Here is a 13461-nt window from a genome sequence, read left to right on the forward strand (position 1 = left end):
CACCTCCCGCATGTGCATACATGAAGAGGCAGAGGCCCCAGCATGGGGTCGTAGGCTCCTTAAGGGCTGCGACGTCCTGATTGGCGAGAGCTGGTAGGGGGGGGGGGTCGGCTAACCCCCCTCCCCCTTCCCACACGGAGTGGGGAAGGCTGCTTGTCCCTTCCCATGCAGGGGGAGGGGGGAGAGGGTATAAAGAGTGGGGCCCCAGGGGAGAGAGACAGAGCTAACGGAATTTTTCCCCTTACCTTACAGGAACGCTGGCTGCTGCTGAGCTGCCATTTCAAGACCGCGAGGGAAGGCCACAGTGACTGCAGCAGCCCCCCACTGTATGAAGACCCCGAGTCCTGCCAGCCTCGCCCATGAGCTTGAGGAGGCCGCTGATGCTGCGGCACCAGAGGAGCCGGTAAGTGTCCCTGCCCCGCGCAGATCCCAGCGCTGAGGTGCAGGTAGGGATCCCCATTCCCCATCCCACAGCCCTCCCAGCTCCCCCGGCAAGTGCAGGCGCCTGCTTGCAGCCCACCACGCTCCCGCGCCCACCCTGGGGCCCCCTCCGGCCTTATGCCCCCCTATCCGCCCCCCACCCCCCAGCCTGTGCCCCGCCACCTCGGCTTTTTCCCCTGCAAGGTCCCTCCGCCTCACTACTGATTCCCCCGCCGGGCCACGGGGCTTCCCGGCCTCTATTCCCGCACCACTCCTTCCCCTGCTCCAAGGCCTTGTCCCCCCTCCCGGTTCGCGCTTCGGTGAGGCCCCGCCACCCGCGCCCTACTCCCTCTGCCCAAGCGCAGTCCCGGCAGGGAGGGGGGCGGGGTCGCTCCTGTGCTTCCGCCGCCAGCCCCGGCGCCGCCAGCCCGCTCACCACTCTGCAGGTGACGGCCGCGCGCAGAGCAGGGCGCCCGATGCCCAGGTCCCCCCCTACCATCTCTCCCGACCGCGGGGGCTCTCAGGCACCGCGTGCGCCGGCCGGGGAGCGCGCCTGTCGGCTCCCACTGCAACAGGCCGCTTACCCCTCTGCTGGGGGTGGCCACGCGCCGGCTCCCCCCATACCACCTCCTCACACCCCCACCACGGGGACCATCTGGCTCCGTCCCGCGCCCCCATCCCACTCACCCCCATCACCCCTCCGACCTGCGTGCGGTGCTGCTGGCTCCTCGGCACCATGACTCACCTCCCTCCAATGTGCTGCAGCAGGGGAGGGAGGAGCGCTCTTCTCCCGCGCGCGGGCTGCAGGCTGACCTTTCCCCCTGCTCCACCCTCCCTTCCCGGGCTTCTGTGAGCAGGGGAGGGGGGGGGTTTCCCTCCCCATGTTTATTAAAGAGACAGGAGGTCACAGGCAGGTCTGCAGAGGCTGGCTGTTACCTTGGCCCTCCTCTGCAGCAGCGCCACCATGAGGCCCCTAGCGGTACTGCAGGGCGACCTCAAGTTCACCCCTCAGGGCGACCTCAACCTTACCCCTCACAGTACAGGGCAGACTGTGAGCAGGGTACTACCGTGAAGCACCAACATATTATATAACCACACGCCATACCCAACCACCCCACCTACTTACCTCCAGCAGGCAGGGGCGCGGCCGGTCTGGTGTATAACCGCCCCAGCCACCCGGGGCCCCTGCCCCTCCCACCCATGGGCCACGCTGTGTCGGGCAGATTAACTGCAGCGCAGAGACGGGCGTTCTGCTCTGTCACCGGCGGGGGTGGGGGGAGAGGATTTAAGGCGACCCAGCCCCGGGATCCTGCATGGGGTCCTCTCAGTTTTCGCAGGAAGCGACGGCTAATGACTGGTCATTGCACGCATGGAATGTGGACCAGGACCCCTACTCACTTTCACCGACGCATGGCGAGGAGGGGGACAGACGCCAAGGCCAGTCACCGCGCTTCAGGCCAGGTTAGCGCAGGGTACTAACCCGAGCAACGAGATTCCAGGTAAGGAAATAAATCCTAGTATAGTACGGGTAATAGCGACTCAGATAGTGACAGCGACATTTCACAAAACCTGTATGTATAAATTCCTAAAGAGACAGCGGTGATTCTCCGGTCACTTAAGGCCAGGTATCTATTAAGTCACTCAGGGGAACTTGCCTGCTTGCAGTTTGGCTGTGACAACTCTAATACAGAGTGCTTTTCCTGGTAATGTACAGGTCAATAAAAGCTTCAGTCAGACTTAGAACTTTGCTACTAATATTGACAGATTTACTATAAATCATTCTTCCTGTTATTACACAGGTTATTAAGAATTTATATTAGCGTTAGGGACCCCTGATATGTGGTCTGCCGTGCCGTTGGCTCAGGGGCTTACAACAATTTTGGCCAAAGATGTCAAACTAAAAGACCATTTTACTTAATAGATATTTATACATATATATTTAGGCACTGCACCGTGTATGGGTCTCACTGGATGTGCTAAAACTGAGCTTTGTCTGTGTTTTAGGTTCTGTCTCTGGTTTTAAATATATATTGCCATGCTCAGTAGCACTCCTCTGTGACACTCATATGCTTATATATATGTTGTGGTTATTTTGGGGGTTCAATAGGAGCTTGTTAGGTGTCCAGTATATTTTACACTTAAGGCTAGGCCAAGCGGTGCAACGCAGGGGGCAGCGCGGGAGAGCAAGGACCCAAAAATTAAGGATGACGGCGTAAGTACCAGCAATTGTATTGTATGTCGTTATTTATATAGCGCCATTAAGGTACATAGCGCTTCACATTAGTAATACACGTGGTAACCAAATAAATATCAGATCATATAAATAACAGATCATGGGAATAAGTGCTTTAGGCATTAAAGTAACATTAAGCAGAGTCCCTGCCCCGAAGAGCTTACACTTTAATGTAAAGGGAAGGACACTTACGCCAGCGCTAGGACCTCTCCAGTCGGTTTACACGCCTTGAGAAAGACCATTTCAATTGAAACGCGTGGGAGGAGGTTCTCTTTTCTGTTTGTTGGTGTATCCGTTTAGGTAATTTAATAAATTATTTGTTCATTCCTTCACTGGTGAGTTTTGATCTAGATAGGAGCGGCAGTACTGCTGATCAATTCTACCCCGTACCACTATGATCGGACGGACGCCGAGGAGGGAAGCCAGACACCCGCTCTGGGTGCGACGCCAAGCAGGGGGCGCGGGGGGACCAGTATCAATCCTTCACCACCCAGGCTGGTTCAGCCACTATTTACCCGCTTGCTCTGGAAGTAGCTAGACGGATTCTTCTATCTACACCCAAAGTGAGATAATAAAAGGGAAAGTTCACGGACGTACACAACCTTTTGCTGATGGGTTTCAGGCCAGGGAAAAAGCGAAGGCTACAGGTGAGGAGAGAGCTAGTAAGTATAAATCATGGACAACTGGCTAAGAGGTTACCTTGTGTTAGCCAGCTGCCTGCTGGAGAAGCACCCAGTAGAGGGTCTGAACGTCCTTAAATACATAGACCTTAGATGCGACACATATAAAACATTTGGGGAACATCGTGGGAAGAATATGTTTAGAATTTGGTAACCACACTCGCAAGTCGCAATCTTAAATTCGCCTCTATATACCCGCACGTCATACGGGAGAAAATGACCAAAGAGGTAGGCCTGCGACGCATGGCTGGACCGTTTCACTCACTGCCCATACACTGAGGAGCCTTATTCAGTAATGCTAGGGTGCTAGGAAGGTTACACTAATACATGCCCACGTCACCTTGGGCAGATGGGTATAGCGGACTTATGGACCTGATCCACAAGTCACTAGCCCCACGCACTTGGAGAACCTACCTCCCGGCTTGGCACACATGGCTAGTATTCAAGCAAAAGGACAGAGTCGAGGGTAAGCGTGGTAGCAGCGCGCGGATCATTAGCTTCCTACAGGCCCAGAAGGCAGCTGGGGGTTGGGGCCATGATAGCAGGACTGTGTTTTTCCGAAATGGCACATCTGCAGGGACATAACTAAGGATTTCATAGTTAGGAGAACCCTAAGAATAGGCTGGGATAGGGGTGAAGCCAAGTGAACTGACAGTAAGGAGCCGATAACGCCAGACAGGCTTCAGGTATTGATGATAGAAAAATAGGCTAAAGCGCTCTATGCAGGTATAATGAAATAAAGTGAGCCAAACCACTAAGCCAAGGTATATAAAATGATATGATATAGTTCTTAATATGCAATAGTATGGGTACTATCCTCCTGAAGACAGGTGGTAGATGGTACAAGCCCACTCACCCTCAGTCTCATTGGCAGGTTCCCCTGAACATAAGCAATACTCACATCCTAGGAGTGGTAGGCAGGCTGTGCAGCTACAGATATGTAGTATAACACGAAAATGGAGAACAAAAGCGCACTAGCAAAAACTGAGCAGGAAGGACCCAGATTCAAAAATAAATAAAAGGGCACTTTAATGTGACAAAAGACCCATACAACGCGTTTCGAACGTCACAGCGTTCTTTTTCAAGGTATTGATGATGGCAGCAAAAGAGCTATGTTTCAGTACAGCGGAAAAGGGAACTGTTCAGAGTAGTATTTGCCGTGGCTTTCTTGGTGCCTCCAGGGTTGGCGAGCTAGTGGCGGCATCTTAAACAATCCAGGGTTCGGGCTTGTTTTTCGCGAGCATGATTCTCAATGCTACGTCAGTGGTATGCAAGATTCGCAGGTCTAAAACCGACCAAGCGGGAAGGGGAGCGTGGGTCCACCTCACTATAGAGGATAACGGAAGTTTGCCCAGTGGCGTTGAGTAAGGGGTACGTAAGGCACAGGCCCAAGGTTGGGAGCAATTTCATCATCCATCAGGACGCAACACCACTCACAAGGTACCAATTTCAAAGCGTTTTTAGGCGGTGCCTTGCTGCTAAGGGGGATGGATCCCAGTTTATTTGTTACCCATTGCTTTAGAATTGGTGCCGCAACAGCGGTAGCTGAGAACGGCTGTATGCCGGACCAAATGTGGAAACCGGGGAGGTGGAAACCCAGTGCCTATAGGGGGTTACATCAGGGCCTAAGGGCACAGCAACGTGCTGAGGCAAGAAGATTAACATGTTTTTCCCTCTCAGTAGACAGCTGCACAAAAGACCCTGGAAGTGTGGATCATGGGACATTCCTTTCGTTCAGTGGGCGCACGTATGGGCGAAGGATCAGCGGTGCAGCCAGCAGCTGTGGTGTACGGGAGAGGGGGTGAATTGGCGTTGGCTTGGGAAGAGAGGAAGGTGCTTGGTTGATCTGTAACAGGCTCTGCACAAGGAGTGAGCAGAATTTCAGGTGAAACCGGATTTTAGTTTGCTACACCTCGTGGGGAATGATCCAGCCAACACCAAAACACTAAAGTTGATTTATCGGTTACAGCAGGAATGCGCCCGCTTGAAGGCGCTGTGGAGTGAGGTTTTAATCATTTGGTCTGTAATTAGTCCAAAGCAAATTTTAAAAGGGCCACGGAAAGAGAAAGCTAGGAGGAAGGTTAATAAGGCCATGGGCAAAATTCATCCTCTAGCGGCGGTAAAACTCTTAAAGCGCAGAGGGACTGACACCAAGGAGTGCAGCTGGCACAGAAGGGACTGCGTGCATCTATCACCAAAGGGGTTGGAGGTGTTCTTAAGTAACATCAAGGGTTTTTTGCGGGAAGAATTAAGATCAGAGGTCGCAGCTTTGGGTGGGCGTGTCGGCCCCAGGGTAGCCAGTGCCCGGCAGAGGGGCCTCCGGGTGGCGGAGCTGCCGCGCCAGCCAAGCTCACGAGACGGAGAAAGGGCGAGGACTTTAGGGTCTGTCCCTCAGCTAGAGCCCCTAGAACAGCGCGGCAGGCTGGAGGCGCCGGCTGTAGGGCCGGGCCGGCCTATGCCCAATCAACGCTGGTAAAAGGCTGGGCGCCAGCTTTAGGGCTGGGCCTAAACTGACCCTAGGGGCGGGAGGGGGAGGGAAGGGGAGGGAAGCAGCCCAACATCGGCTGAATGAGGATCTCCCCCTCCCATTTTACAGTGCTTTTGGGCGGAGGGAGAGAGCGGGCCAATTGCTGGCTGTCGGCAGGGATCTCCCTCCCATGCACATGATACGGGCGGGGGGAGGGAGCGGGCCAATTGCTGGCTGTCGGCAGGGATCTCCCCCCCCATGCACATGATACGGGCTGGGGGAGGGAGCGGGCCAATTGCTGGCTGTCGGCAGGGATCTCCCCCTACCCCCCATTTTGCATGGAGCATTCTTGGCTGGCGGGCAGGCTGGTAGGATTTTAACAGCGGATGTTAAAATAAAGCTGTGACCTTTTCTTCCAACATTGTGTGGTCTCCATTATTTGGTTTAGCGTCACAAAGGAGGGGCGGCGCATAAAGCCTTTATGGCCATCGCTTCACACATGCACCGATGCGGTCGTCAACACGCGCATGCACACAACAAAACCCAGCTAAGCCACACTGGGGGAAAGGACACACCCCCCCAAACCACCGGCGCCCACACGCACCCGCAAACAAACACATACACACCAACCCAAGCTACCTCCCACCCCACACACACAAAGAAGTTTCACTTTCAACGCACGCGTGATCTCGGCACACATCCCGTTTTCTGTTATTTCTCTGTGCCCAGGACATACTTGAAAACGAGAAGTAACTCTCAATGTATTACTTCCTGGTCATACTTTTATAAATAAGATATGGCAGCTTGAAGATCAGTGAATGATTTGATAAAAGATCAGAGGCTTAAGATGGGCTTTTATCAGTTCTGGCTCATGTATATATTTCTATGTGCAAATATATCCAAAAATATTACTGCATAGTGCCGTTATTGCTTAGGTGTTTTATAAGGTTTTCTATGTGTTTTATTGGTGAGATGGTATTTGTACATAAATTACACGTACTGTGGTGGATTCGGCTCACTTGAGATATACAGTATATCTCACATAGATGTATACATATATATATATATATATATATATATATATATATATATATATATATATAGTGTATATATACACACACACACACACACTTGATAAATTCTCCTTTAGAGTAGCCAGCACAGTGACCAGACCCACGAGGGGCATTAGATTGCTATTAAAGATCTAGATACAGAGTATTAGCTGCAGATCCAACACTAATTAGTGGGGTGATTATTATTATAATAGATCCAGGTGTAGGGTATTAAGAGGCAGATTTACTCCCCTTCCCTCGCACCACGTCACGCCGTTAATCTCATCAATGCCGGCCTCTCTGGCAGTGGAAGGGTTACCCCGCACGCCGGTCTCTCTCACTTACCTGCACGGAATGCCGTGTGTGTCCTGCCCCGAGCTCTCAGGAACACCTCGCCACCCTCCGACATCGCGGGGTTACTGGGGGAACCGTGTGACGAGACAACGACCGGGAACAGGGAAACAGCCGCCGCTTCCCACGTGGAACGCTGAATTGCTCGACTTCCGGGTGGTATCGGGCATTGGCTGGTGCTGCCTGAGCGCATCTCCCCTCCGGGGATGGGGAAAGGGAGTTGGGAACACTGCGATTGATTAGCTAGGCCTCGCACAGCTCGCCTGAGGAGAAGGGTTAATGGCGGCAGTGCTGCCAGTCAGGCTGAGTCTGAGAGCTCATCAGCTCTGCAAGAGAAATGTCATTTCTAAACTGAAAATGTCCTGACTAATAACAAAAGTCATAATAATTAAGTAAATAAAATGAAGATTTAAATGAGTGAGGTTCCTTTGTAGGGTGACCAGATTCTCAATATCCAAAACCAGGACCCGTACATAGATTATTTATACAACAAATTACATCACTAAAAAATAAATGTCACGGTATTTGTCTAATAACATACCCATTTGTGCTGTATTCATTCTCGCTCCCCTCCCCCCATTCTCTCCTTTGTTTGTATGTATGTATGTATGTATTTATATAGCACCATTAATGTACATAGCGATTCACAGCAGTAATACACGTGAGAATCATATAAATAACAAAGAATACAAATAACACATAAAGGGGAGAAGTGCTTCAGACATAAAAGTAACATTTAGGAAAAGTCCTAGCTCCGAAGAGCTTACAATCTAATTGGTAGGTAGGAAGAACACAGAGACAAAGGTGTTCTGGTAAGTGCGTCTACAGAGGGCCAAGCTTTATGTATGAGGTGTAAATTATCCGCCTCGGAGCTACTCATATGCTTCCTTAAGCAGGTGCGTTTTAAGGCGGGTCTTAAAGGTGGATAGAGAGGGTGCTAGTCGGGTACTGAGGGGAAAGGCATTCCAGAGGTGTGGGGCAGTCAGTGAGAAAGGTTTGAGGCGGGAGAGGGCTTTAGATACAATAGGGGTAGAAAGAAGACATCCTTGAGCAGAACGCAAGAGTCGGGGAGGTGCATAGAGAGAAATTAGGGCTGAGATGTAAGGAGGGGCAGAAGAGTGTAAAGCTTTAAAAGTGAGGAGGAGAATTGAGTGTGAGATGCGGGATTTGATCGGAAGCCAGGAGAGGGATTTCAGCAGGGGAAACACAGAGACAGATTTAGGAAAGAGTAGAGTGATTCTGGCAGCAGCGTTTAGGATAGATTGTAGGGGAGACAGGTGAGAGGCAGGAAGGCCGGACAGCAGGAGGTTGCAGTAATCGAGACGGGAGAGAATGAGGGCCTGAGTCAGAGTTTTAGCAGTCGAGCAACAGAGGAAAGGGCGTATCTTGGTAATATTGCGGAGGAAAAAACGAATTTTTTTAGCTACCTTTTGAATGTGAGAAGAGAATCTGAGAGAGGAGTTGAGTGTGACCCCTAGGCAGCGTGCTTGGGCTACTGGGTGAATTATAGTACAGTAATGTGGAAGGAGGTAGTAGGGCCAGGTTTGGGAGGAAGTATGAGAAGCTCTGTTTTTGCCATGTTAAGTTTAAGTCGGCGGATGACCATCCAGGATGATAACGCAGAGACATTCAGAAACTTTAGTCTGTACAGCAGGTGTAAGGTCAGGGGTAGAAAAATACATTTGTACACACAGCAGCATAGAGGTGATATTTGAACCTAAGAGATGTGATTAGGTCACCCCCCGCCATTCTCTCTCTCACCCCCGCCATTCTCTTTCTCCCTTCCCCCACTGCCATTCTCTCTCTCCCTTCCCTCACCGCCATTCTCCCTTCCCCAAACTCCATTCTCCCCCGCCATTCTCTCTCTCCCTTCCCCCACCCCATTCTCTCTCTCCCCCCGCCATTCTCTCTCTCTCTCACTTCTCCCACTGCCATTCTCCCTTCCCCCATCGCCATTCTATACACACACACACACACACACACACACACCCCCCACATTGGGTTGCTAGGTGGTTTCTCCACAAATACTGGACCCAATGATGAAAGTTGCAACACGCTCGAAAAGTTGGTGGTGGGGAGGTATGTTATTTATAAATGATCTGACCGTTATGTCATTTTTTTTCAAAATTTTACTCCAAGTGTGCACCAATTTTCACCATTTCATATTGTATTTCGTAAAAAAAATTCTGGGACTTGTTTGGGGATGGAGTGCCCTCCCAGAATTTTTTTACAAAATAGAATATGAAATGGTTAAATGTTACAATGGACAGCCTTCTGGATCTTGTGACGAGTCTGATGCACTTAGTGGTTGAAACACCGTCATCATGAGTTGCTTGGCATAATGCCTGGTGTAAACACTGCAGGCACTTCTCTGTGTCTTATGGAGTAGCACAAGTTAGTCGATGTGGCCCTGTATCTCCTGCATACACTACAGCTGTTCATCCCATGCAGAGCACAATCTATTAACTTGAACAATTTAAATGAATTAATTCTGCGCATTGTGGAAGAAGAAGCTGGCAGCGTTCAGTGATATCATGTACGTAGCTGGAATAGAATGGCTCAAATTAGTCCCACTTGACCGATGTTGTAGGTATGCACAGTTAAGCGTAATGATATAATGATTACTTGTCATGCTAAATCAAAATGCTACCATATATTAGCAATAATATTTACAGTAGCTATAATAAAACAGTGCACTGCATTTGTAGACAGGGCCGCCGACAGCTTTCACGGGTCCCAGGACTAGAGTTTCCATTGCCCCCCTCACCCCTCCAGTGTGTCAGCTGCCTTGCAAGCCCCCCCACTCTTTTACACCTCCTCGCTATTACCCCCTTCTATTCATCTCCCTCCCCTCCATGTATTTATCTCCCCCCTCGCTCTCTTCCTCACTCTTCCCTCCTCTGCTATGACTGAATCCTGCTCCCTCCATCCTTCCCTTCTCACACTCATTCTGCCCACCCCCCCTGGCGCTGCACACATGCACACACACACCTCCCGCCCCCACCCACTCACACACACACAATTCCACACAAATCCCCCCCCATACAGTAACCCCCCCCACAAATAATTACCACCCACACACACTGCAATAGCACACACAATCCCCCCCCCACACATACACACACAATTCCACTCAAATCCTCCCCTCCCCCACACAAAATACAATAAACCCCCCACCCACACACACTGCAATAACACACACAACACCCCCCCCCCCACATACACAATTCCACAGAAATCCCCCCCACACAAACAAAATACAATAACCCCCACCACAAAATACAATAACAATCCCACCCACACAATACAACAGACACACACAATCCCATCCCCATACATATACACACACACACACACACACAAATCCTCACCACAATACAATAACCTCCTCCTCCCACACACAATAATCACATACACACACACCACAAAATCAGAGGGCCGGCAGCCGGACGCTGAAGTTTGCCCAGGCTCACCCCCCCGCTGTTGTTGCGGCCCTGCTTGTAGATGGATGGATACGTAATTAGTTTTATATGTGGCTATTTAAACTTTATGAACGGTATCTGGATTTCCATCGGCCTCTGGTCTGATTACTATTAATAAGAGGCTTGTGGTGTGAGTGCCACCTAAAGTTTCAGCACTGCTACAGTATCTCCCAGACATTGTGCATATCAAATGCTGTTTATACATTTCTAAGAAAAGTGTTCAACTAGATAACTGTGCAGCCTTAATGGTTTACTACAGACTCCCAGCATGTGCTTATGATTTTAATTTTCAATTAATTGTAAGAGTGATGATTTGTTTACCTTTAAAAAAAAAAAAGTACATTGCATTGCATTTTCATCAATTTTGGTATATTTATACACGTTCAACCTTCGACTATTCTGCTAAAACACTGGTATTATTCATTGTGAAAAATGAAATTCTTATTAAGTGTTAATAGGTCAAACAGTGCTGTATATAGAATTTACAAGCACAATGCCTTAAAGCAGGTGCCCAACTCTAGTCCTTAAGCCTCCCCCCCCACCTCCATCAACAGGACAGGTTTTCAGAATCTCTATGGTTGAGCCACCTGTGCTGAAGCTGGGAAATCCTGAAAATATCACGGCCAATAGGAAGCCTTGATGTCATACCTTGCAGCTTCCTATTGGCCAGCGTGACCGAAACATTTAAACTTGAGAGATACCTGCACCCCCTACAGAGGTAAGTGTCTCGGGAGGTAGGGGGTCCCCGGAGCTGAAATAACGCAGTTCAGCACTGGAGACCCCTTGCTTCAAACTTATTAAAGAAAAAAAAAAAATGATGCTTGCACTGAACTTTAATACCGGTAGCTCTGCCCTGTTGATTTTCTGCATTGTACCCCTCTGTTCTTTTAACTCGGGGGGTTATGAAGCCTCTTCTTAGGGTATTCTGGGGCCAAAGGGTTATATGCAGGATATAAGTGTAACGGACTTTCTGACCTGACTGACCCACCCAATCTCACATTGGCCCCTGTGGTCTAACCAGTCCCCATTACATGGTCGTGTCTGGTGGTGCACCTGTTGGCAACAGGACTCCTGAGTCTCCCGCATGATGTTGTTATGGGGAATGTCAACCCAGACAGGCAGCTGAGGTAGTGTGCTAGAGTCCTACCTACATACAGTGCCTCCACCTCATCAGGATCTCTGCGTCCGCAAGGAGATGGTTCTGATGAGGAACTCCTTCTTGGTGGTGCCTTCTGCTGTGGAGTAACTTCACACTTACACAGTGGGGTTCTTGTGAACAAGGGCATCTTTATTGATGATGGTATGGGCTGACTGCCCCTCGCAACAAACAGCTTAGCCGCTCATCTTCTTCTGTGCTCTCCTTTCAGAAGATCTATCTGCCCTCCCAATGGAGTTGGATCACCTCTCCCCTCAGGGAGATCCCCACCTGTGCCAGGTCCCTGGACACAGTGTAGGCCCTGCCAGCCTTACTGCTGCAGGTCAGACTAATTGCTGCAGAATCACTTTAGATTATCCCCTTGACCTTGAACATAGGTTTGCATACATGCTGACACACTAACTTTGGGCAGTGCTGTGTCTTATATACCAAGGAAATGGCTCCACCTCCTGTGTCACTAACAATGGACACAAGGTCTGTTACCACTCCCCCCATGTACATATGACACCTCACCAGGGTGTGAGGGCAAACCTCCATGACTGATGCTGGCAATCCTGTATACTTACCAGGCTTAATGCCAGCATGAGAGAGAACGGTATACCATTTTTAACACATGGCTACATTCTCCCCCTGGTGAATCCCAATGGCCCGTCTGGGACCTAAATTTGTTAGACTTTCTTCCAGGAAGCACTGCAAAACATAACAACATAATTATCTTACAAATTTCCATGATACAGTTCTCATGATAAATTAACAGTTACAATGCCTGCTGTCCAGCAGAGGGCACTGTTTCTAACACGGACCCCATTACCTCTGTACCTAATAGTAATGCCTAGGGTCTGGCTTCTTTACCTCCCGGCCAGCATTATCCTTAACTGTCACGCTGTACTCCCGGGGTAACCCATTCTCAGGGCGGTACTCTACCTTATGCATGTGAACATTGCGCCCAATGCTCCATACCCTCATTAACTGAGAAATTCGCTCTTCTGTCTTATGAGCAGAGCATCCTCCCCCCTTGGTCATGATATACTCTTCTATGGTCTCTCTCAACCACCTATGCCTCTGGTCCTCTATCTCCTGCATAAGAGGTCCAGGAACGTAAGGGTACTCCAACCTGTGGGATTTCTTGTATCGGGTCACGATGGCCCTTTCAGCCCGACTTGTCCTAATTAACCTGGCGTTGCCTGCTTTTCCTGGCAGCACCCATGATAAGGGCTCAGCGGGTTCTACAGGGTCCCTTAACCTGTCTGGTCCCTTGGGATCCACCACCCCTGAACTGATATCATACCACCTCAATCTCAGTTCCTCCTGATGAGCCTCCTCTGTGAATTCCCCTGGTGCCCACCAGTAATCCCCAATCCCATCTTGTTATAGGATAAACCTGGTACGATCTAGCCAGGCCTCATATCCCTCAAACTTGGGTGCTCACCACCTAGTCTCCTTAACCTCCTCTGGTACTGCTACGGTGCCTTCACCTTCTTCTAACTCCCCTCCAGAGGATACCCCTGAGGTACCGGTCGATCTTGAATGAGACCCCAACCTTTTGGGCCTACTGGTGACCTTGACACTAATGGAGCTAGGACAATCACTCGAACCAGATACCTGTCGCACATATCTTCC

General features: G+C 50.2%; 1 protein-coding gene across 1 annotated transcript in view; it reads right to left on the reverse strand.

Annotated features, from left to right (window-relative positions):
* CPPED1 (calcineurin like phosphoesterase domain containing 1) overlaps positions 1–7410 on the reverse strand; it is a 62771-nt gene extending 55361 nt beyond the window's left edge. The window contains exon 1 of the mRNA XM_075566137.1: positions 7198–7410. Coding sequence (XP_075422252.1) covers positions 7198–7396 — 199 coding nt within the window. The 5' untranslated portion in view covers positions 7397–7410. The remainder of the gene's footprint in view (positions 1–7197) is intronic.
* Positions 7411–13461: the final 6051 nt, after the last annotated feature.

The sequence above is a fragment of the Ascaphus truei genome, chromosome 11 (genome assembly GCF_040206685.1).
Source record: "Ascaphus truei isolate aAscTru1 chromosome 11, aAscTru1.hap1, whole genome shotgun sequence".
NCBI lineage: Eukaryota > Metazoa > Chordata > Amphibia > Anura > Ascaphidae > Ascaphus > Ascaphus truei.